The sequence below is a fragment of the Cololabis saira genome, chromosome 14 (genome assembly GCF_033807715.1).
Source record: "Cololabis saira isolate AMF1-May2022 chromosome 14, fColSai1.1, whole genome shotgun sequence".
Taxonomy (NCBI): Eukaryota; Metazoa; Chordata; class Actinopteri; order Beloniformes; family Belonidae; genus Cololabis; species Cololabis saira.
The window spans coordinates 18,579,955-18,605,559 of NC_084600.1; the positions used below are offsets into that span (position 1 = coordinate 18,579,955).

The 25,605-nt window shown below is 40.0% G+C and overlaps 2 protein-coding genes across 3 annotated transcripts; both read left to right on the plus strand.

Moving 5' to 3' along the window:
* Positions 1-915: 915 nt before the first annotated feature.
* On the plus strand, positions 916-4,543 carry LOC133459342 (uncharacterized). The gene is made up of 3 exons (XM_061739231.1): positions 916-1,092; positions 2,317-3,990; positions 4,530-4,543. Exons 2-3 carry the CDS (start codon positions 2,382-2,384, stop codon positions 4,541-4,543), a joined length of 1,623 nt encoding a protein of 540 aa, XP_061595215.1. The 5' UTR covers positions 916-1,092; positions 2,317-2,381.
* LOC133460325 (uncharacterized) lies at positions 4,495-24,233 on the plus strand. 2 transcript variants are annotated; one of them, XM_061740945.1, is made up of 3 exons: positions 4,495-5,473; positions 7,519-7,593; positions 24,153-24,233. In XM_061740945.1, exons 1-3 carry the CDS (start codon positions 4,545-4,547, stop codon positions 24,160-24,162), a joined length of 1,014 nt encoding a protein of 337 aa, XP_061596929.1. In that variant the 5' UTR covers positions 4,495-4,544; the 3' UTR covers positions 24,163-24,233. The 2 variants fall into 2 exon arrangements, with proteins under 2 accessions (XP_061596929.1, XP_061596928.1); XM_061740944.1 differs by lacking the exon at positions 24,153-24,233 and adding an exon at positions 12,148-14,017.
* Positions 24,234-25,605: the final 1,372 nt, after the last annotated feature.

Sequence of the window (25,605 nt, forward strand, 5' to 3'; positions counted from 1 at the left end):
GACGGCGGAGGAGTGGGCAGATGCTGGCTGGCCTCCAACCAGACAGTGGCTGTATCGATCCCCAGCTCTGTCTGTGCCAAAAGTGTCCCTGGGCAGGACACCGATCCCCACGTTGTCTCCAGTTGCTCCAACCACTCTTAGCATCGGCCCCAGGCATAGATAAACGTGGAGGGGTTGTGTCAGGAAGCACATCTGCTGTAAAACCTGGAATGCCAAATCAATAAGTGGAACATGGTGATCCACTGTCGTGACCCCCTACAAAGAGAAGAACGGTGAAAGAAGAAAAAAGGCAATACATGTAGATCCAGGCTTGGTACCGCTACATTAGCAGGGAGCATGGATTAGAAGTATGAAAATGTTAAAGTGTTTTCTCCCCTACACAAACTTCAGAGGTTCTAGTGTTGGAAACCTAAGTAGGAGCACCACATTGTGCTTCTTGACCGCTGACTAAACAGTGGACCGATGTAATTAATCTGAATTTGTTAAACTATATCAAAGTGCACTGCAAAAAAATAGTATTAGTAGTAAAATAGTAAATAGTAAAAATTCATCATCGCAACATTAAAGAATGTTTTTCATTGCAAAACGAAAAACGAAATGACAGGATTAATTGTAAATTCATAAATTTGTTGTAAAGTTGTAAAGTTTAGTGTTGTAATTAAAGTTTAGTTCAAAATAGAGTCATAGTTTGTCTAAAAAGGATGGTAATGGTTTATTTCCTTAATTTTTTTATTAATTTGAATGGTAATTTACAGACAGTCCCTTCTCCATTGATGCAAGTCACTTCCTCTCTCACTGTCTGTCTTTCGCTCTCTCCTTTTGCTCTCTCCCCTCTGTCTCTCTTCTCCCAGCTGTAGATCGGGATGCATGCATGCTGGGAAGGAGGACAGTGGCACAGAGGAGAGAAAGGGAGAGTGAGAAGAGGAGGAGGTATAAAAAGGGGAAGACAGAGTAGAAACGAGCGTGTTGGAGGACAGCGTTTCTGTAGCAGAGTGATGCATTTTGATGATGAAAAGAGCACGCAGGACCAAGACAAGAGGAGAAGTGGATACGGCGAGGACGCGGCTTGGCTTTGCGTCTGATCAATAAAAGGTAAATCAGTTCAGAGGCAACGAGAGGACAGCTCATTAAGCGGCGTTGCCTGGCAGGGCTGACCACTCGCAGACTCTGCTGAGTTTGGAATCCACAACCGAGGAACTAAAACATGGAGACAAAGTCCCTCCAAATCCTGATGATCTAGGAAAACTAGCACCTCACATTTGCAGTAAAGAAAAAAGGACTTCTTGCAGCTGGATTATACAAAAAAACTCAGGTATGTCTCATAATCAGAATAAAATTAAAAACTTGCTCAGGTTTTGCGTTCAGCCATGTGAAAAATAAAAAATAAAAAGATGTGTTGCTTTTTCCAAGATCATGTTTGGTTTAAATCAAGAAAGGGCGATTTAATGGTACATTAACAGGATAGGACAGTTGTCACTTATTGTTAGACGGTGACCAAAATAATCCTCCCTTCAGGTATAGGTGACTCCTCCAATTTAGAGACAGCGCTGGACTGAAAATTAAAGAAGAAGAGGAGGAATGGGAGGCATGTCAGGATGTATTTGCGAGAAACATTTGTCATGCACTCACAATCAGACTGGCTGTATGTATTATACTGTACAAAAGTCAAGTGCCTGTTCACACACAAGACCCACATGATATCAGGTTCTGACTGGTGCATTGTTGTTGTGTAAATCATTAAAATGACCTCCACAGACGAGAACAGTGACAAGTCAATTCCAGACTATCATGGACACACACACTCATACACACACTCACACACACACATGCACATACAACTACATGCGCGCACACATTCTGTCCGCTTTGTTCCAGGGTGTTCCACTTTAATGCACACAGGATTTAATGAAGGCTTTGCTTGAGTACCAATCATGGCCTCTTTCCAAGGTGATGTGAATGCGGAGGACAGAGTTCATCGGACGTATGCTTCAAATTTTAGTCGACAAATACTTTACACTCTGTGGGGTTAGACACTCACCAGGGATCCATGCTGTACAGTTGTACTGTATGTTTTCAGTCTTGGTATACAGAGTGCCCTTTTTCTTTTTCACTACATGTAGGAAAGTTGGAAAAGTACAGCTTTTGTGTGAAACGTGGGATTGATTTTCGCCATCCCTAGGTATCCATCATCTCTGCAGGACTGAATCAGTTTCTCGTCTCACTTCTCACACTGTGCATTGTTTCAGCTAATCCTGCTTACTCATGCTTTTCCTTCAAATGTCTCTCACTCTAAACTTGTCCCTCTCATACTTTTAGACGGATGTAATGGCGTGGAAACAATGCCACTCACTTGAATTAGCTGACTCCTGAGTCGGCGAGGCATGGGGAGACGAGCAGCCGACCTGACCACTCCTATTCCGGTGTTGGGCGTCCCTGCCCTGGTCGGGGTGCGTGGTTGGAAGACAACAGGAGGAGACAGGAGCGGGGGAGTCTTGCTGCAGGCGTGGGGGCTCCAGTGCAACATTGGCGTTCAGACGTCCCCAGGGATCAGCAGACCACCCACCTACTTACCTGACACCCTCTCAGATAATGTTATTCAAACGTCTGACGGTGATATCAGCAAGGAAACGGAAGAGATACTGCTGCTAACAAGAAGTGACAATGAGAAAAGGGCTATTTTGAAACAGAAAACTGGGGAACCCAAGATCAAAAAGGAAGTGACATTCAAAACACTTGGAGGTGACGCCTCACAGGATGTGGCCTGCCATCAGAGGAACAGCAGTGGGACTTACTGCTATGCCAGGGCAATCAAGACCAATCATCTCACCGCAGGGACGGTAACCAGTGGCAGGCCTAAATTAAAATCTGCCGCTCGTTACACCAATGGCAGTGTGGTTGATTCAGAGGCGATTGGGGGAATCAGTGTCGTTAATGATGAGGCGGAGGCCGTAAAGGGAGCAACCTCTCATGGAAGAGGCATCCCCGATCATTATGCCGATCGGTCTGGGAAGGTGCTGCCATTATCCGCTGCCCGAGCTTTTACCATGCCACAGAAAATATGCAACCACTGTGGCGGGAGACAGTCTATAACTTCCAGAGCTGCCATTCTGGGCGAGAGCAGCCACGCACCGGATGCATACCTTAAAGAGAAATATTCATATCCAGCCCTCACCTCACTCTCTACCACCACTCATTTCCAGGCACCTTGCATTGAAAAATACCTTCAAGCTAACCAGCAAATCTCTCAGAGCTTCTCAAACACTGAAAAACAGACACATTCAGTCAATTCACAAATATCACGTCTCGACGAAGAGATAAGAAAAACACCCCACCCTGCATGCCCTGTGCACTCTAGAGGTAATTTGACCATTTTTTCACAAGCACACGTTTCAATTGACGCAACACCCGTTCAACCTGGAACCATCGTCCAAGCTAAAACCATCACCGTTACAAAAGCCACAATAGAAAGCAGGCATGCTGATTCTGGTGAAAACTGTTTTGCTAAAACTCCAGAGTGCAATGAGATCCCCCTCCACGCAGGTCTCGCTTTGACTCCTCGAGCGAAAACAGTCGCCAATCCAAACAAGCCACATTCAAACATCTACCCTGAGCTCGTCCCAACGACACACCGCAACTCTAACCAAGAACATGTGCCTCAAAACGTGTGCGTTTCTGTGCACGCTGCACCCAGGAAAACCCAGAGCCCTCCTTATTTGTATACTGCAGCAATGGAGCTTGGGAGTACGCCCGGTGCGAACATGAGTAAAACAATCACAACCTTTACTTCAGAAGTGATACCTGCTGAGAGCAAAGTCACTCACTTCAACACTGCAGAAGAAACGCTGCAATTATTAGACAAAGCACAAGCGGGCAACGCGACGAGCAAAAGCCCAGAAGTGGCCTACAGAGACCATAAATTATCAGTGTCAACCACTGCATCTGATCGCATTTATAAACCACCAGAACCACCAGCGCATCTTATGCTTGAAGGTACACCACCTAATGGCTATAAACCACAAAATAATCCCACTTCATGCACCGCCAACACACCACCAGATAAAATGTCTTTTATTGCTGCTGTAGTAAGCTCACCTACATGTCATAAAGCTAAGTCACACCAAGTAATGCGTATGATATCTCACTCCTCCAACTCTGAACCTTTGCTTCATGTCCCCACACCTTCTTTAAATACAATATCTCCATCTAAACGTCTGGACTCCAGAGCCAAGTTCCCTACAAGTGCAGCTCCCAGCTCCACAGTTAACAGCATGCAACAGAAGAGTTCGCCATGTGGGACCATCACATCTGATCTAAAAATATCCGCATCCACAATTGGCTCCCAATCGCCGCAACTTGCAGAAATCAAAAATGATGTCTCCGTATCAAGTTCCCTTCAGTCAACAAATACAACAAACGTGTTTAGCTGTAATGAAGCTCCTGACACAAGCAACGCTCATCACAGACAAGAAAGAGACGTCAGAACACAAGACACTAATGAACACGGCCTTTCGGGTGTCAATCCCAATCAGGAGAGCAACTCTAGAATGCCTCGAAAAGTGTCAGAGGATCATAACAGAGGCAGCAATGCTAGCAGCCACACTTCCCTAACAAACATTCATCCCAGCCAAGAGTCGGAGTCTGAAAAAAACAAATTCAATGGTGATCTAATCAGTGAATTAGTTGTGCATGAGTCCAAAGATCAGGGACCTTTGAGTCTGTCACAGCTCAGAAGCACTCAGAATTACATTTCCCTAACGGACTCAAGCAGCTATTGTCTGCAGGGGCGTCTGAATACGCAACAACGAAAGCTTGTGAATAATAGAGGATACACCGAAACAAACCACGAGGGACCCTGTGCAGTAAAAACCATTCTGTGCACAGAATCAAATACGCAACCGTTCATCTTTGGTGCATCGACCAGGCATGCTCATGTGCAGCTTCAATCCGGTGCTGACAGACAGACGCATCCGAGTTACTCATCGCCTTCAGTAACCACAAACACTAACTGGACACCCCTTGTCTCACACACCGACACACAGGTGACACCAAGCAAATCCTCACCCTGCCAGAAGTCTGACTTGGATGTGAGACCAACACAAGGACACAAAAGTCCAGGACATTCTGTCTCTGCGCGAGCATCATTCAACGAGGAGGAAGAGCTCCGTGGATACAACGGCCTCGAACACGCTCCCATACTCCCGTCATCAACATCCAGCCCCCACCACCAGTCCAGGGAAGCGAACGCAATCAAGTCCGGTGTCCATGAGCCATGTCCACAGGACAGCAGCCTGGCCCACTCCCACCCAGCTGATGCAGACCTGTTGCTGCCACCTTCCCCACAGTGCTCCAAATCAGCAGCCCTGCAGCAGAGGCTGGAGGCGGTGGAGGCCAGTCTGGCGGCCAACAAGGACCGGATCACCACTCTACTCAACATTATCCGAGACCTGGAGACGTCCAGCACTCCCACCAGCAGGTAGGCGGAGGGGGAATGAATGCATGGCTTTGTTCGTTTCATGCAAATCAAACACAGAATCAGCTTGTGCTGCATGCACAGTACAGCAAAATTGAAGATTAACTTGTAATTAAGTGCATGGATCCATAGCTGACGGAAGAAAATGCAGGTTACTTTATTGGTGAAAAAGAATGTGCAAATATCCAAATATAAAGTATTTTATATGCTTCAGTTTTAACCTGAACATTTTCTTTCTGTAACCAACATATAATATAGGACTATCTGGTATTTCTGGTAAGATATTTCTGGTGGTAATGCTGTCAGTTTTTTTAACAACTCTTATGATTAGTTACCATGACAACAGACAAATAATTTACATAGAGGAGCGGCTGACTGAACGCTCCAAATCCTGAGTAATGCCTGACATTAAACCCCAAATCCAGTAGAGGATGCAGGATAGGAGCAAAGCAGAGATTAAGAAGAAGGTTCAAATCATCCCTTCCCTTTGAACATCAAGAGGAATCTGTGGTCCTGGCAAATAAAACTTGAAGTCTGCAATGCTGACATGGATGTATGAGGAAGGCAGAGGCATGGCTGCAGGAATGTTTTCTGTACTTCAATGGCTTCAAATAAACAAGAAAACAATACAAAAACACTCTACTCTCCTGGGGATGACCATGCTCTCTTTTGAGTGAAGCATTATTCTGTAAAACACCTAGTTCCAAGTGTCTTCAAAACAGAAAAAAAACAACAAATATCAAGCCGTTTTATGTAAATGTGGGGATATGACACTTCTGGTATTTTGGTGGAATCGTTCATTCTTCTATGAACCAACATCATATAATCATTTACCCGACAGCCCACAGGCTTCGGACACCTAATTCCTGCAAAACAAGACTTTGTAAGTTAAACATGTGACTCCAGAGACTTGTAACATTCAAACTGCTCAGTTTTACATGCACTCATACGGCAAATAAGATGAGAAAATGCACCGGGTGTCTGATCGAGGTGGCAGGTGGGAAAAGTGCTGTTTCTGGGATGTCATGAATCAAAACCTTCGAGTAAACTTGTTTGGCTTCAAGTGAAGCAGTTCTTACAACTGATGGCCTGAACCTGGACATGTTACTGTAAGGAAACAACTGGCCGCCCAGGTATTGACACCATCATCTCTGCCAAGTTACAAACACAGAATCCCCATAGAGTCATGGTCCAGCAGATTTTCATCCCTCTGCTACTCTTCCAACTTTACCAAACTTTATAACTTTATTTTTCAATTTAATCTAACAGTAAGTACAATTTTTCTAAATAAATTATTCCTAGATAAATTATTCCTAAAGAATTTATTCTGTGATAATATAATTTCCTTTTCAGGATGAATAAAACCTGATTATATTATATTATATTATATTATATTATATTATATTATATTATATTATATTATATTATATTATATTATATTATATTATATTATATTATATTATATCATATTAAACTTTAGAGGTCTTATAGTCCTTTCGCACTATGATGTAAAAAGTTACGCAGACCTTTTTCAAGGGGACTGTGCCACAAAGAGACTAATGTGCTGTGATCCAGGGTTCCTGGGTGATGATGTGATGGTGTGAGGCCCCAACACTGTTACAGTTTTCTAGCAGGTCTGGGACGTGTGTGTGTCTGAGTGTGTGTGTGTGTGTGTCTGAGTGTGACAGAAATCTGTTTGGGCGATTCAAGGGGACACGTCTCAGAGAGATTTATTTTAGACACGTTACTCTTCTGGGACAAATAACAGGAATTAAAGCGGCCTCCTGGCAATGTGTCTTTATCAATCATTCTCAGCCCCTGCTGTTTGCAAATGAGCTGTGACAGCATTTGAGATCTAATCTTCCAGGATAACCAACTCATAATAAGCGGCAGAGACCTAATATAACGTGTAGCAGACAGCTCATGGCTGCTAACAGCAGCAGGGACGGATCTCAGGATTAGTGGACAGACAATTCAGTGATTTAACTGAGAGGACGAGGCTTTTGGAAGCTATTCACGAAATGCAATTTGTTTTTGTTTTGTTGCAGTCGACGATGTCGCAAAGCTGGACAGGACCTCAAAAACTGCTCAACGTGCCAAAAGACTGCTTGTATTGTGTACAGGTGAGATGACGGGAACATTGGCAGTGTTCTGTGCAGAGAAACCTTTAACTGGCAAGTAACCAGCAGCTTCACTGTGATTTAAAACCAAGTTTTCAGATTATTAGTTTCATGAAGCGATATTGAGTGTATATTATGGAAATTCTTCATCTGTTAAAGACAAAGTAAAGAGGATTAGGCGGAAGAAGAAATCCATTTATGTGCCTGCGTGGCAGCGGAAACGTCTAAGTTTATTCACGGACGGTTTGAACGTATGGATTTTGTGTACAGAGTCAAATTCATGGGGCGACCCGGTGACCGTCTCAGATGCCGGCTCTCTGCCAGCCAGTTTATTCCACTCTGATGAAAGTTGATGACTTGATATATGGGGATTTTACCAAAATGAAAATCTGCACATTTGCTTCTTGCTCAAAATACACAAGAACACTTTGCTCTCTGAGGCACCATTAATTTCTTGGATGACTGTCAAATCCAACTACTTACCGTATATGTCAGTCTTTCTATGGTAATTGAGTTGGAGTTCTGAGATTTATACGGTCGAACAAGAACATGTCAACTCAGACAGTCTACGTGGCTGATTTATAACAATCACCGTTTAAGTCCTTGTAGGTCAGAGTAAAGCTTTTCAGCAGTTTGTTCAGTGTACATCACTAAAATTTGTCAAATTAAAAACTTAAAAAAATAATATATATATATACATATATATATACATATATATATATATATATATATATATATATATATATATATATATATATATATATATATATATATATATATATATATATATATATATTATATATATATACTTTAAATATATATATATATATATATATATATTTAAAGTTTTATATATTTAAAACCTTTAAATATATATATATATATATAATATATATATAAAAAAAAAAAATATATATATATATATATAAAAAAAAAATATATATATATATATATATATTTTTTTTTTTTAATTTAAATATATTTAAATATATAAAACTTTAAATATATATATATATATATATATATATATATATATTAGGGGTGTAACGGTATTTGTATTCGTCCCGTCCCGTCACGATACGGGGGTCACGGTTCGGTTCACGCAGTCATACGGCGAATACGTCTGACTGAGTTAAAAAAAAAAAAAAAAAAAAAAAAAAATCAATCGTTTTTTTTTCCCTTATAAATATCAACAGTCACGTTCCATTACAGACCTAAATGTGTGCTAGTCTGTGCATATCAATAAATATATGTGCAATTCATATATCATCATAAATTGTAGGCTATAATAACGACAGAATGTTCTAATTCTTAATTTACAACTGTCCTGAACGCATCGGCGCCGTGAGCCAAAGCGGGTTGGCTGTAAAGCCTGATTTATGGTTCTGCGTTGAATCGACGCAGAGCATACGCCGTAGGGTACGGCGCAGTCTACGGCGAGGTTATGCGGCGACGCGCAACCTTCGCTGTAGGCGCTGCGTTGGTGTAACGCGGTACCATAAATCAGCCTTAACAGTCACAGCAAATTTGCCGTGAAGGAGATTAGCGCTAAAGTTTAAAACCTACAAAGTTTTGAATGTTACCCCGTTTTCCACGTTACCTGGATTATTTTGGGTTATGGAAGAGTCAACTGTCATTGGTGAGTCAGTGTAACCTTCTTAAATAATTTATTTATCAGAATGTTGTGGTATTCTTGACCACCTGCTTATTTGAATGTGCTTGTGTTGTTTTCAACTAGACCGCCGAGTCTATTCTCTGTTATAGAGCTCAGAAATGATGTTATAGACCGCTGTGTCTATCTATCTAAATAGATGTGTAATTTAGACCAGTTATGTTTTTTTTTGTGTTTAAGCTGTATCAAAGATGGAACTGAGTCTGTGTGTGTGTGTGTGTGTGTGTGTGTGTGTGTGTGTGTGTGTGTGTGTGTGTGTGTGTGTGTGTTCTTCTGAACAAGTTTGTGACTTTACTCTGCTTTCTGCAGCATAGGCCTATAGGCTTAGCTCAATAAAAGTGAGAATAAATGTAGTTTGATGGGTAGGATGATGTTGTTGAACGTTAAAATGACTATCATAAGGGCCCATGGAGAATGCTCCGCCCCCAGACGGCTCTGCCCATTATTCTATTTATTTTACACTTTAATAAGAGATGCTTTTTAGTTTTGTAGCCAATTGAACAAACTTTAACTTTCAAATGCTATGATCAAAATAAAGGAAGAAAAAACTCGTCTTATACATTTGGGACTTTTTGTATTTTTTTTCCCGTTGTACCGAACCCGTACCGAACCCGTACCGAACCGTGACCCCTGTACCGAGGTACGTACCGAACCGTGACTTGTGTGTACCGTGACACCCCTAATATATATATATATATATATATATATATATATATATATATATATATTTAAAGTTTTTAATATATTATTTGTATTACTACATAAATACAAACCCAAAAAAAGAGATGTTGGGATGACGTGGAAAAACATATACCCATTTTTTGCATTTCAGGCTAGCAGCACAATCCAATAAATAAATAAGTAATAATAATTATCTCAATATAAATTGTTTAACTACATTTGTGACGCGTGGGCTAATATTAGGACCCAAATCCAAAAGCTGAGGTGAAGACTGATTTATGTAGAAGATGCAGTCAGACTGGGCTGGTGAGGAGGCGAGCTGCAGACACTGGGCTGGTGAAGCAGTGAGCTGAGGCATCGATGGTGCCAGGAGAAGACAGCTGATGGAGCGGGTGGTGCAGGCAGAGGCCGGGAAGCAGAAAGGCTGGAGAAGCTGTGGCACAAAAAAAGGAAGCACTGGCGAGTTTGGTGAGACAAAGCTGGAGTATTTGATTTTTCCTGAGTGATGCCCAGCCACGCCCATCCTCTGCCAAAACACACACACATAAATGCTTTGCCAAAACACTGATACAGCCTTGTCACATTACGGTACCTGGAGCGTCTTGAAGATGCTTTTCACCTTTGACCTGCATTATATGGTGCCGATTTCTTTCATAAAAAGACCTGACGTTCTCATTTGTGTGATGACAACACATTTCTGCAGTGTGATTATCCCCCCCCCGAGGCGTCACAGGTTCTGAGGTGTGGACGTCGCTGGAGTAGGTTTTAGTTAAGCTTCTTTTGTTTCCAGAAAAGTTTGGTTCGCAAATGTAGCTTGTTTGGGGGATTTTCTACATTATATTTCTACATCATACCGATGTTTTCTCATTTGCGGTTGGAGTAATGATGTCTCCCCATTCATTTAAAAGACAAAAAAAACCCCTTTACCATTCATTTTGGTTTTATTTATAATTTTGAAAAAAAAAAAAGTTATTTGTCAATTTGAATAACTTAGCTTTTCATGTTAGGCTAGCAACACAGATGAGCTGATAACAAGTGGATGGTAAGATCGCTCTGAAGTTCTCCACTTGACAATCAAACATTACAGCTAGAGTTAATCTTTGGGTTGAAAGAAAATAAGGAAAAAATCTGTTCCAAAAAAGGGAAAAACGTTTCATTTAATTAATCTAAGATGTGTCATTCAAACAAATACCACCCAAAGCTTTCCAAATTGACAAATGAGATCTCATATCATGTAAAACTAAAATGTTTTGGCAGGATTGAGATGAGATGAGGAAGGTAGGTGTTGTAATGTAGCCTCTAAAAAGCAGATATTCACTGCTTTATTTTCAAACTTTAAGACATCATCAGGCTTTATCCTTTCTGACAACATGGATTTCATTGTATTTGAACTGTTTTACACGATGAAAGTCTTACATTTATTTAATGAAAGCCGAATGTGTCTCGACGATGCTCGTAGCTTTTAGTGCATGTTCTTCCTCAGTTTTGTCACCGATGTATTGTTTTAAGCTGTTTTATGTGATACCACTTAGGTCCCTCCTTTACTTTGGTTTGCATCCATCTGCTGAGATCTTGCATCAGATTGAGGAAGAAGAAAAACCCTTAACAAAACCCGATAGATGTTGAAATGTTGAAAATGGAAAGGAGGCTATGTGAGGCAGGGGGATCTAAAAATACCCTCATCATCTCAGGGAAGCACGAGAATAACACTACAAAGAACAACCCAAAATTGTGTTTATATTTAAATGATTAAAACATGTCTCTTGATCTGCTCACTTCAAAAGTGCATTTAGATATCAAAAAGAGTTTAAATAAACTTGTGAGCTGAGTGCTTTGGCATTTGGTATAAAAAGACTAAGAAAAGAAAAGGTAATTCGAATAAGATATGCCTTCAAAAAAGAAAGAAATCTCTGCAGGGAAATGTTTCCCTGCCCAAACCAATCAGCCACTTAGAAGTCTGACAAGCACGGCGGTTCCCACATGAGCAGAACTACACAAAGCAAACTAACAGCACAGTTTTAAGTGATTTGAGGCATGAAAAGGCTTTTGCGTTGTCAAAGAACATGGCCTGCAAATGTAGATCTGACACATTCGAGCATTCGTTTGCCTCTTTGGGGAGAGCTAAATGCGGGAGATAAGAAGTTATGTTGCATGTGTGTTTTGGGGGTGTTTAGTAACTCTTGCCTGCGTCTCTGTCTGAACAGCGTCGAGTATGACTTCAGGCAGCAGGAGAGAGGTTTCTTGGAGGTTCTGAATCGCTCAGGACGCGGCAACAACACTTTCTCTGTGCATCTCCCCGAGCCGTTAAATTTCAGCCTGCTCAGAAATGCCGTCGTGAAGAACTTCACAAAGACAAAGCTGAAAAGCAAAAAGCTCTGCAAGTCCCTGCTCAAGTGGCTTCCGAGGAAAATCCAGCGAGCGTAGACGTCCTGTGCCACGCAGCCACGGTCCTGCGATACAAGGGACTGCCAGGGGTCCTTTGCAAAAATGTTTAGCTGTTTATTTCCTACCCAAAGAATTAGGGATGCACCGATTGTTCAGTTCGTGACCAAGACGGACCAACTTCCAGCTTGATCAGCAGAACATGCACTCAGCTATCAGACTTTTTCTTATTTTTCTTCCTTGCATTATCGTAGAATGTCTTAGATGGGGAGGTTTTTACAGAGGCAGGAGGGCTTAAAAGCCTTGCACAATGCAGCATGAGTTTACGTTTGTGGCCTAATGCTTAGAAATACTACAGAACCTTAGCTTCAACTCAATTTGAATCCAGCTTATAAAACCTACAATAATATCATGATTTAAAATGAATGGAGTTGCAATTTGACGGGATTTACAGTTAAGATTGATCTTTGCTTTTTAGAAGTAACATTGACTTGAAAAATTGTGAAAAAATACTGGCGTCACAAGAGTCGGCAGCATCAAAGCCACAAAAAATGCGCTCAAAGTTTTCCTCCCTGCACGGCAGTAATCCATCAACCCCTGATGTCTGCTGTGTCATTAATGATACACACATCTCTGACACCTCTGCACCACCCTCCCTACATATAATCTTTGTGCATTTAGTGATGCATATAAAAAGGTAAGAGGTTGAGAATCTGGAAGTCCAAAGGGGGGGTGCAAACCAGTCAGACCTTATGTTACCCTGGAGAACGTTATTCCTGGATTCCCAGCAGTGGAAAATAAAAGGCATTTTGAGATCATATAAAAGTTGTTGATCAGAATTTTATCATAACCACAATTTTATAGTTAAAAAAAAAGCCGATTTTGTATCACGTCAATGATAGTTAATTGGTCAATTGTGAAAAAAAAAAAGAGAATTGGAGGATAATCTAAAGTAGTAAGTCAGAACCTTTCGAACATGGGGGGGAAATAATTCGTCTGAGAAAACTGCAGTCGGTGCGTCTCTATGCAGAACGTTCTGGATTTCTATCACAAATGGGAGTGTTGAGTCTGATTTCTCTTCTATGTAGCAGCTAGACACACAACCTACGTACAGGACCTACAGGTGTTTACACTCGTTTGTCAATCGCGTCGCGTTGCAACTACAACACCAACCGCTCGATGGCTCCATGGGGCTCTTCAATGCACCGCCCAGCTACTGCTTGTTTACTTCCTTTATGCAACTCAGACATATATTATGCTAGTTGGAGCTGATGAATGTTGAGCAAGAGTAACCGTTACTGACATTACAGCAATGTTTCCAGGAAGAAGATGATAAAGAAGTAGCAGAATGTGCGTAGAAGGACCGCAGACATGTGGATCGATCTAATTTTCTGCAGCCAGCATTAACCTTGCGTGTAGTTACAGTTCTGGTTAGGTGCATGGTTCCCAGCTACAGTGGACACACGTTGTTGGTTTGACATAGGAGCATAAATCTCTCATTATTCTCCTACAGACAAAACTTTAAAAAATGATTTTATACTAGAATTTATCCTGGATATTTGCAACTTTCAACTTCCATCATTTATGGTCTTCTTTACTAGACTTTTGACAGTAAATACTTTTGTTTTCAACCTGCCTGCTTACCATGTATGAGGTAACCATGACCACAGATTTCTACATCTAATTTTATAAAAGAGATTCACTTTGCACTGATTAGTGCAAGTGACTGATATTTTCCCTGCAATTCTTGTATTTCCCTCCTCCTCTGACAATAAATGCTCATTATACAAAAGGTTTTGTCTGTAATTTGTCCACAGTGCTGATTCCTATTGCGCATTGGAGAGATCCAACCTTTGCCAGAAATGCACACTGGCAATACGAGTGCAGCAAATGGGGAAATATCCATTAGGCCTTTGCCAATTGCGCCGACGGTCTCCAAATCCCCAAACAATCTGAACTTCATAAAAGGTTCTTAGTAAAACAATGACATGACAAAAGGCTGCGGTGAAGCATGAGTCACAATCAGAATGGTCATGTGCACATGCACACACTCAAAAACACTCATGCAGACACACACACTGACACAAAAGGCAAACTGTGGCACATGAAAGAGGTCTATTTTCACAGAACTATTGATAGATTATCAATGCAAAACACATCAGGGAACAAAAAGTCAGAAGGAAAAGGATTTATTTAAGCTCTGTGCTTGTTTTTGAGGTCATAAACCCTGTGTTTAATTAAAACAACTCCAAGAAGAAACATTAGTGAAGATAATCTCCTAAAACAATGACACAAAAGGGAAATATGGGCTCCTAACAATTATGAGTCTTCAGTCTGGTGCAGGTATTACATTTCTGCTTTTTTAATCAATATCAAGCTTCAGTGATCCATTTTCAACAGCACAAATAAAACAAAAACAAACACCTAAAATATTATAACGTAATAAGGCAGTCCCCTTTGTATATAAACACACAAACAATAGCTTTTAGGTCTGTCGACCTGATCTGTTTTAACAAATTTAGAACCCGGAATCACCAGGTGAATCTGAGAATATGATTGTGTTTCAATGCAGACTTTAATGGAAAAACAGAGTTATTAGCATTTCTGATATTTTTTCAGCATGGTTTGTTCATTCATTATTTACCTGATTTTTATAGCTGGCAACCAGCTGTTCTCCATCTGTCACAAGCTTTAAAAGTTTAAAGATTTATAATACACCTAATGTTTTTTGCATGAGCCAAAAACGTAAGAATTGTGTAAGTCAAATGCAGAATAATGGTCCTTTTATAGAATGATTATTCATAGATTTTCTTCAGTTTTACAACCAAAATCCAATATTTTGCATAGTGCAACATAAAGATTGATGATAATAATAATACTAAAGTCTTCTGATCCTGATCTTTCGTGCAGAAGACTCTCTGTTGTGGGGTTTGCAGTTATCTGCAAGATAAGAGTGGTGCAGCCAAACACTCCTGGAGCAACAGCAAATCCCGAGTCCCATACCCAAAGACAAATGGGCTCATAAAACGAAGCATAAACAGACCAGACAACAACGTGCACTTATTTGAATTACCTTCACAGAAACGACTATCAAATATGCAGAGATTGAAGTGTTTAATTATATAATAGTCAGAGAAGTCACTCAGCTGCAAGCCTCTCTTTGGTTGTTAGCGGCACAGCACAACAATTAACTGCATCCTTGTTATGCAATCGCTTCTGAATATGATTGTATTGCCTTCATCAGAGAGATAGAGATGGATAGAGCTGATGGCAAATATTGAGTAAAATTGCTTAATCAATAATAACATGCCTGATGTGCGTTTTTAGGGCATGATTATGAACCATTCAGGCGTAAGACTGAAGATTTCTGAGCCCTGAATCCTGAAATCTAAGGATTTAAGTCCCTGTCCTGCGGCCTAAATACAATTAGTTTGCATAGGTTATTGTATTATTCAACACTTTCCATTTGTCCCATATATATATAGTCCATGACATACAAAGCCAGCTTTTAGCATCTACTGCTCCACGAGATGGCGCGATGTCTTCAACAATGCTCTTTTTTATTTTCTTTTATTTCATTGATTTATAATCCACATCCTGGCGATCCAGAAGTCTTTGTTGATAGATCAAGTCCGAACTCACCGGCATTAACCACTTATGTGATCAAAAAACTCGTGGCTCAGTGATATGTTGAACTTGGTATCATCAATAGGGGAATCTTGAATGCTGTGCCACATTTTTGCATCATTTCATTTTTTCTGGTATATGAAATAAACCAAAAGAAAGGAAACAAACATCCTACTACTGTATATTTGAAAGTGTGCGTGTGTGCTTATACTTATTATAATGCAGCATAAATGAAGCACTGGTTTGAAATTGGTATTTACCTCCCCAGTCTCCCTTTAATCCCCATTAAATGACATTGCTAATTAACCTTGAGTCAAATGACTCCATGCGCTGTAAGGTGAACTCACTACTAGTGTTTTCAGCACAACTGAAAAGCAAGCCCCTGGTCTGCAGCGCTGTGCCCCCTTCAGCCACTTTCAGCTCATTATTCTGGTTCAGTGGTCCGTCAGGTTGAGGTCCAGTGCCTTTCAACAGTCCCTGCATAAAAAGCCATCGGCAGGTGCCAGCTCCCAGGCTCAGGCAAACTGTACAGTACTGCAGCACCTGGACACAGAAGAAAGGTGAAATAAATGGGACTCGTTCATTTGTATTAAAAGATTTCCAAAAAAGCCCCTTTGTTTTTTTTTGAATGGTCAATAAATCTATAGTGTTCATGGAATATTTTCAGACTTAAGGTTATGCATACTATTTTTAAGTTGCGTTAATTTATCCTTTTTTCACTCACCTATCTATGGCACTCTATAATGAGAGAGCAAAAAAAGTGTTTTTTATTGATTTATTGAAATTGAAATACTAAAGTACGTAAATGGGATGAGACGTTCTTTGATCGATTGTGGAGATGTCTTTGCAAATCCGGTTGGATCCAACTGAATTAAATGAACATTGTTTAGAAATATATCTGTCTTTGCAGGGTCTGCCAGTTGATGGCATACATCCCAGTGAAAACAAAGTCATGATCAAGGATACTGTCCCACATTAAGCTGCAGTCTTCATTTCAGCTCTGCCAGCTCTTCCAAATAGGAATTAAGGTAATGTGAACATGTATCATAGGTTACAATGAGCGCAGCTGCAGTAAAAAAAAAAGATTTGATCATCTTCCCCCACGGACCGATCCAGGTCAAGGAAACATGTGCCACAAATACAATGAATAAATCAAATTACATTTATTGCAGTCATTCACCTTCAAAATCAAATAAGTCGTCAGCTGAGCTATTGATTTTGTTTAGTCTATCCCAGGATGCGTTCATGTTCAGCTGTTTGAACATCATGTGGTCTCACCTGCCCAAACCACCTTCAAGCGCCACCTCAGTGATCGGACCTGAATATGTTCAGAGCTTGCACCAGAGGAGGAAAACAGATGAGTTTTCAGAGGTGTTCATTGCTCATTTATGTGTAAGAACAGTTAAAGGGGCTGTTAATCTGTAAAACAGTATCATATTTGCCCTGAAACAGATATCTGAGGCTTCAGGTGAGAGTGCTTTGATCAATGTATTAATTCTTATCACAGCACTCATGTCGGAAAATGCTAAATAACAGATTTAGTACGATGGCCGTTTTACTTTAGTGTGCTATGTTTACATTTAGGGAATGAAACAGAAAATACAGTAAATTTTGACCTTTATTGGTGTTTTTTTAATGTCTAAAACCTTTCTAAAAGAAATTAAAGATATTTTCCAATACTTATTTCTCAGTATCTAAAAAAATCTAAAAACAATTTACCCGCTTAACCTCTACTGTGTGTGTGTGTGTGTGTATGTGCGCTTTGTTCCATGAGAGCGAGGACAATTATTTCCACTGCGATGCTTTTTTCCTGGGGCAGCCTGCTGACAGAAATTTTTTAAATTGAAAGACTGTGCAAATTGAACGCGTACTCCTCTCTCCAGCACTGTTAACTGTGCTTTTCTAGACCTGCAGGATGTTTAAAGGAAAGTATCTTTACAAATCTGACTCTATCAATGCAAATGCCAACCATAATGAGCAAACCTACATTCTAAGAGTTAGTGAGGCTTTGAATATGTTGCAATAAGTGGATTTTTTTGCCTGCAAATTAATTTGAAGGGTATCATTATGGAGAGGTTGTTGTGTATGATGATGTGAAATAAAAACTCTCTCTAAAAACTTTCTGTGACATTTAAAGCATTTTTTCTGGTTGAAATAAATGTCCTAACGGAAGCTAGAGGGTTCTAGCTTCTTCCTTTTTGCATTGTGTCAGAGAAAAAGGAAACATCCGCTCATTGCTGATGTTACTGTATGACAAAGATGACTGATTTCACTGTGGATTTGATGTGGCTGATAACTCACAAAAGCCTTATGAATTCCTGTGATTTAAAGATGGGTAGATTTACTAACTCTGACAGATTAGTGTGTGGTGTCATATCATAAAAAAACGCTCGAGGGAGGTTAGGGTTGAGTCACAAACGGCGGACCTGTTGATAATACAGAGCCTGTTATTTACTAGCAGCAGATACATCCAGTTTATTACATAAATGTACTTCTTTCATGCACTCTGTCCCCCACTGATGTTGTGCAATAGTTGTGCGTCCTCTGTACAGCTACTGTCAGATACTTCTAGAGTAAAATTAACAGTAAATCAGTCTGGACTGAATGATTTAATAAATCATCTCCTCTTGTTTTTTCACTCTGGCGAGGAGGATCCCATGAACACGTGCATCAGAGCCAGAAGCCGAAACAAAGTTTGAGCTGGATGCAAAAGCTGGGTTACTATTACCTTTGGATGACTTTGCAGTTTAACAAAGAAAAAGAAGGCAGTTTATGGGACTGGTCCCCATGCTGGGAGTGGATCAGGTGTCGATGGAAGAGGGAAATAGTGCTTGACTCAGATGAAAGTTCAGATGACCCAGCTTTTCACCAGTAGTTAAATGCAGCATGTACTGTACGGACGAATCTGTGAGGCTTCTTTGGATGCAAGAAAAGAGTCTCAAAACCATTTGTGCATATCGCTTTGTGTGTGTGTTTCAGGTGATTCGTAAATGCGTATTTAATGATTTGTGTGTGCAGGAGGCTTTTTGAATTCATAATTATCGTTTTTTCTGTAACTTCGAGCAAGTTACGCACGCACAAATCTAATAATAAGCACAAATCAAGTACTACGCACAAATCAGATAATACGCACACACAAATCAAGAGCTATGCACAAATCAAGTAGTACGCACACACAAATGGTTTGAGTCGATTTTCTACATAGGTTTCTGACTCTGAACTGGTTTTCCTTTTCTGTGATAGACTGGCGACCTGTCCAGGGTGAACCCCTGCTGCTCGTCTGTAATGAGCTGGGACAGTGACCCGTGACCTGCAACGGATAAAACGGGTATAGAAGATGGATGGATGGATGGATGGATGGATGGATGGATGGATGGATGGATGGATGGATGGATGGATGGATGGATGGATGGATGGATGGATGGATGGATGGATGGATGGATGGATGGACGGATGGATGGATTCACTTTCACAAAAGTGTGGAGCTGAGGATGGCCTCCAGCTAGACGTTTGACAACTAATGCATTACAAATGATTGCATGGTATTTGTCTGTTTACTTAGTTAAATACATCACCTATCTTGGTCCATGTTCACCAAATATCAACATCTCTGACTCATCCCTGTTTCTCCTCTATAAATGAAAACCCTGCTGCCATTTGATTCACAGACTGAATCAATGACTCGTTTTGACCCGGCGACTCAGCAGCAGCAGCAGCAGCGTTCCTCCAGGACAACAAAGAGTGGAAACCATGTCAGTTGTTAAATAAATAAATGACATGAGTGATGTCAAGAACAACTTTTATTTGGCTGACAAATATCGTAAAGTAATAGCACACATTTACAAATGAGTCAAAAGAGAACATGCCAACGAATGAATCTTGCATATAAGCAATGATACAGTTTAAAGACCCACTAATGCATGTAAGAAGGTGTTATTCCGTTTCTCACCACTGCATGAAGGTGTTATTAGTAGGGTTGGTGTTTGGTAACCCACATTTTCATGTTAATTTACATTTTGTTTTCGATTTATATTTTTGGTGTTTTTTTTTTATTTTTCTTAAACATATTTGTATTCACTTCCTGCTCCTCCGGGTCAGGTTCATCGCTCCTGTGCAGAGACGCGTGCAGCACCTTGTGCAGCAGCAGGTGTGGTTGGTTACCTGAACGAGAGTAGGAGGTGCAGGCCCTAGTGAGTAGGGGGTGTAGTGTCAGGATAATGGTTTTAAGGTCAGTTTTGGGAAATAATTAAAGGGGAAACTTATTGGATATAGTATATGTTGGAAATGTTCTATTTGGTTTTTCAGTTATTTTCTTCTGAGGGTCTGATGGTTGGTTCATGTTCATTTACTTTGTTTGAAATCCCCCTTTGTTTGTATTGGTTTGTCCTAAATGACGGCGTTTAAGGTTGGCATTATTTAAGGGTGCCTGCACTCCAGTCTCGGGTGGAATGAGGGTCTGTCGGCCTGCTGGAGGGAGCAGCAGCCGTGCTAAAAGTACAAACCCGTTATTCTGTTTTTGTCATTGGTTTGGTTTATTTTCCACCCTCAGTTTGGTGACCTGTGCACTTTTTATGGACTGTCTGGTTTGCAGTACTACTTCTTGTAAAAACCATCAAACTGCCACTTTCTCCTCCCAACTCCTCTAAACAAAGTCCAGGCTGATCACATCCTGAAACGGGGTGACCATCCGGTCGCTCACAATGCACCAATAAAACGACTCGATCATGATGAAAGATGTAGTATGAACATGTTTCCTTTGTTTATATTTTATTAACTTCAAAGTACAATATGTAAATTAAGTTTGACCAAAAGAGTACCTTTATCCAACCTTAGCAGATCGATCCTGCAAACTCCAGGCACAGATTCACGCGGCTCATGCATCCATCCCCAAGTCAGGATTTAAATGTAATTCTTGATCAAAATGAACAGGGATGAAAATTAAATAATATTGGACCTTAAACGATGCAAACTCCTGTCTTCTAAATGGTTCTCCACAGCCGAGACAGCTGTCCAGGGCCCTGTCATGCTCACCCATCCTCATGTTCTTCAACCTATTCAGATTTAACCCTCCATCCTCACTTCAGATGTTGTTTCAGTAGCAATTTCTCGGCTGTCCATCAGCATGTAGAATGAGGACTGGCGGGGCTGAAATGCAGACCACCACCTCCAGCCAGTGCTCTGGCTGCTCCACCTTCACCCCCAGACTCCTCTAAGCCAACCCATCGGAGACTGCGGTGGTCTGATTCTACAACCAGAGCAGAAAAATACATGTTATCTTTCAAATAAGAGTAATTATGCTCCGTTAATCACAATGAAGAGGTCAAGGTCATCACAAGGGCAAAGTACCCACAGTGATGACAGCAGCTCCATAAACAGCAACGTAGCTGCCACCCAGAAACACCCCAATAAATATGTATAACTCTATGGCTGTACATCATTTTAATTACTTAATTAATTCATTTTCATGAGGTTCATTTATACAATTATAATTAATTTCCCTTCAGGGATTAATATAGTGTTTGAGTTAGAATTTTAAGTGGCGAGGTTTATAAAAATACCCCCCCACCCCACCACAGTAGCTAAATTGTTACACAGCTACTGGAATGGGTGCTATGACATTTTTATCTTCTTCAGGACTGTCAAAAACAGTAACTGTGAGCATTTTCAATATTTTTTTTTTAAATAAAAATTTTAAAATGATGATTTGGTCATTGGTGAGGTGTTAACATTTTTATTTTTTTTGTTTGTTTGTTTTGTTTTTACAACTCAGTCTGTTTCCATTCATGCCTCATATAACAAACGGTGAAACCTTACTTGTGTCGTATTCCTCTAACTTTCTGTAATTTATGGCACATTAAAAAATAAAAAATATAATAAATACATTTGAAAAATAAGTACCTCCCTTGACTTTAATTAGAAGGCCTTTGTATGTCTGGAAACAAAAACATCTCATTCTTGCTCAGAGCTTCTTGTGGGCTTCACAAGACGGCTTTGAAAGAAGGTCTGTGCATCAACAAAGAGGAGAGTGGTTCAGAGGAAAGCTTGTTAGTCTGAAACATCACTGTAGGCCGACTCACATCTCATTAACACCACCGTCAATGATGGCGTCTGACAGCAGAGCGGAGCATAAAAATAAATCCGCTCCCAGAATGTAAAGCGCAGACATGCACAGACATGGACCACACCTTCATGCACATGGTGTGCGCCGTAGTCATGTTCCTGGTATTAAGTCATAAAAATGGCTCATAGAATATAGAATAGGGGGGGCTCAGATGTTTCCATAAGAGGAATGCTGTAACACCTCATATCTACAAATGTAATTAAACATAACAGCAGTCATAGCTGTAAAGGTAGGTTAGTCTATTCAGGGCGGCAAAGACTTTGGTCTGCAATTTAGAAAAATGTGATTATTAAAATCTGCATTTAAGGTATAAAAGCATCCATTCAGTTTCCATATTTGGATATTTGTGATCCTTTAAAGTTTTCTGCTAATGCAAACTCATACGCCTTTACATCTGAAGAAGGTTCCAGGTTCACATCTCAGCTGCCACTTCCCTGAATGGAGTTTGCATGTTCTGTCTTTGCTTGCCTAAACTTTTCTCCAGGTATTTGAGTTTCCCCTCACTGTCCGAAAACATGCATGTGAGGTGAATTTGTGATTCTTAACTCTCCTTAAAAGTGAGAGTGAACATGTGTGGTTGTTTGTCTCTATGAGGCCCCTGTCCAGGGAGCACCCTGCCTTTTGACCCAAGTCAGCTGGGGCACACTCTATGGAGCCAAATCAAGGCCAAAAGTTTTGCTAATTTGAAAATAAAATTTGAACCTGAAAATTCTTTTTTACAGTTTCAATTTTATTTTTTTCAGTATCAGATCTTTTTTTCAGTTTCAAATCTTTTTATTTCAGTTTCAAATCTTTTTTTCAGTTTCAAATATTTTTTTTCAGTTTCACGTCTTTTTTTTCAGTTTCACTTCTTTTTTTTTCAGTTACAAATTTTTTTTTCAGGTTCAGACTTTTGGCCCCGATCTGGCGTGGGGGGCGTGGCATCAACTGAGAGGGGCGTGGCATCATGAGTGGCAGCAGAACAGAGAAGGCGGGGGACGTTCCTCAGTCATGTTGCCTTCAGGAAACGTAGGTTGCAGAAGTTATCAGTAGAAGTATGATTCAACACGCCCCCCACGCCAGATCGGGGCCAAAAGTCTGAACCTGAAAAAAAAATGTGAAACTGAAAAAAAAATTTGAAACTGAAATAAAAAGATTTGAAACTGAAAAAAAGATCTGATGCTGAAAAAAATAAAATTGAAACTGTAAAAAAGAATTTTCAGGTTCAAATTTTATTTTCAAATTAGCAAAACTTTTGGCCTTGATTTGGCTCCATAACACTCCAGCAGAACCCAGGGACCTTGAACGGGAAGAAATGGGTATAGATAACGGATAATTAGATGGATGAACGCACTTTCTATTAAGCAGTTAAGTTTTGTCTCCACCTGTATTGCACATGTTGACTTTTTTGAGTTTCCCCAAAGCAATACTCCAAATGACCAGCAGGTGGGAGGCGTGAGCTGTCCAGACTGAGACCCGAGGACCTCCACGCTGACTGTCAGACAAATTGAATAACAGCCCCTAATTTAATAATAGACATCATTTATTTTGCATTACAGAACAAGAAAACAAATGTTCAGTCACTTCCTGTAGAACTAACAATATCTAAATCCAATCTTTGAGCCAAACACTGCTTTGTCTTGCATCTCTAATGCCTGGACCTCCTTGGTCCTCCAATAACTGTAATGTTTTCAACAAAGAGCAGATGCTATTGGCATTTTTTATAACTAAAAATCTATTTCAAGATCAATAGGCTTCAGATTACTCAACATCATGTCACATCTTCAAAGAAACAGTCAACACTCTCCCCCCCTTCTTTTGAGATGACGTAGTCAAGAGGTCAGAGATACTCATTTTTTTGATCCTTAATGAGTTTTATGAATATGAGCACCCTGCTATTTGTAGTTGAACAAATAGCAGCCTCTGTGATTCTCACGCTTATATCTCCCGCCGGTGACATAAATATGCTTTATAGCTCCCTCTTGGATTCAGGAGGTTAACATTTTCCAGTCACAGATTTGAACTCTTTCAACCCTTGCTGTTGCGTTAGTCATTAAAATCAAGACATTAAAAGTGTTGGTTTGGTTTTTTTTCTAACAGTATATTCTAATATGAACATACACGTGACAGCTGTGCCAGGCATTCCTCGCCACCTCGGAAGCGTAGACTGGACTCCAGTCTGTAACCCGGTTTTCAGGTAACTCGTGTTATTGTTTAATCTCTTTTGTCGCCAAGAGTCTTCATACCTGCATTAATTGTTAACTTGGTTTGTTTCAGGGATAAGCAGTGAAAAGGAGATCAGCCACGCCTTCAGGCAAAGAAAACATCAGTGCATCAGGAAGTCATCGTCTCACTCTCAGGTTGTCTTATTATTTCTAGCACGCGGTAATCAAAGCATCCCATCTTTGAGGGAGGAAAAATATTTGTTGTCCAACGAGGAGGCACCGGATGTCTAAAAACCTCCTACTCATTCCACAGAGGACTGAAATTAGAAGAGACAAAAAAAAAAAACAAAGTAAGCATCACTTTGCGTCACATTTTACATCACGGTGTTTGTTTTGTTTTTTTTTTCTTTTGACATTTTTATATCCATTCTGCTACTTTTCAGTCATTTGGCTTATTATTGATGATTGTTTTGTGTCTATCCTATTGAATAGTATATATATTTGTTTTTTTCTTACAATAGATGTTACATCTCTTTGTTCTGTGTTGTGTTTGCCTCGTTTTAGTCATTTAATTTATTAAATATGGCTACTTAACATGTTTTGGATGTTTTGCATCTCAGGTCATTTTGTGGATCATTTTATTTAGCATATTGGTCATGTCTTGTTGTGTCATCTCTCTGCTGTCGTCTTCATTCTGTTTTAGTCTCTTATGTCATAAATTGATTGTTCAGCACCCTCTTTTGCATTGTTCTAGCTTTCTGGTCACTTTACATAGCTTCATTTATCCATCTCACTTATACAATATTGATCATATGAAATTGGGTGCACGTAACTCTGGACTCATTTATAAATATATTTGGTTTGTGATTAAATAAATCAGTTAACTTCACTTGGTCGAGTAGCCCAAGTAAAACAGCACACAATAAAACATACCATCTCAACAAAATTTTAGAGTTCTCGTATTGATATGTTGAAGTCAGTGTATAACTTAAAGTATCCAGCTGCTGATATTGAATGTCAGTATTTTATACCTGTTTTCTTTTGTTTGTTTATTTGTTTGCTTGTTTTACATTCATGAGGCTTCTAAAAACTCATTTATGTCATATCCTCAACACGACTTCTTCATTTAAAATCATAAATGAAAGTATTTCCTCTCAGTTTAGAGACTTTGTTGAGACGGCAAAATGTTGCTCATCCTCTTTACATTCAACTCTTACCGTCAGCTCACTTAAATCCACACTGCACATAACAGACATAAATCTAAGATGAAACACTAGTCCATGCTCAATAAAAACGTGTTGAGAAATCAATTCAGCCCTTTGAAGTGGCTTGTTATTAAAAAGTAAAACCGACCCAACTCGCTGCATCCGAAGTAGTTTTCATGCTAA

Bases quoted from the DNA above. Each gene is read 5' to 3' on its own strand.
- LOC133459342 (XM_061739231.1), top strand. From the start codon at position 2,382: ATGGGGAGACGAGCAGCCGACCTGACCACTCCTATTCCGGTGTTGGGC.
- LOC133460325 (XM_061740944.1), top strand. From the start codon at position 4,545: ATGCCTCGAAAAGTGTCAGAGGATCATAACAGAGGCAGCAATGCTAGC. The intron at 5,474-7,518 runs GTAGGCGGAGGG...GTTTTGTTGCAG, and splicing joins TCCAGCACTCCCACCAGCAG to TCGACGATGTCGCAAAGCTG. The intron at 7,594-12,147 runs GTGAGATGACGG...CTGTCTGAACAG, and splicing joins ACTGCTTGTATTGTGTACAG to CGTCGAGTATGACTTCAGGC.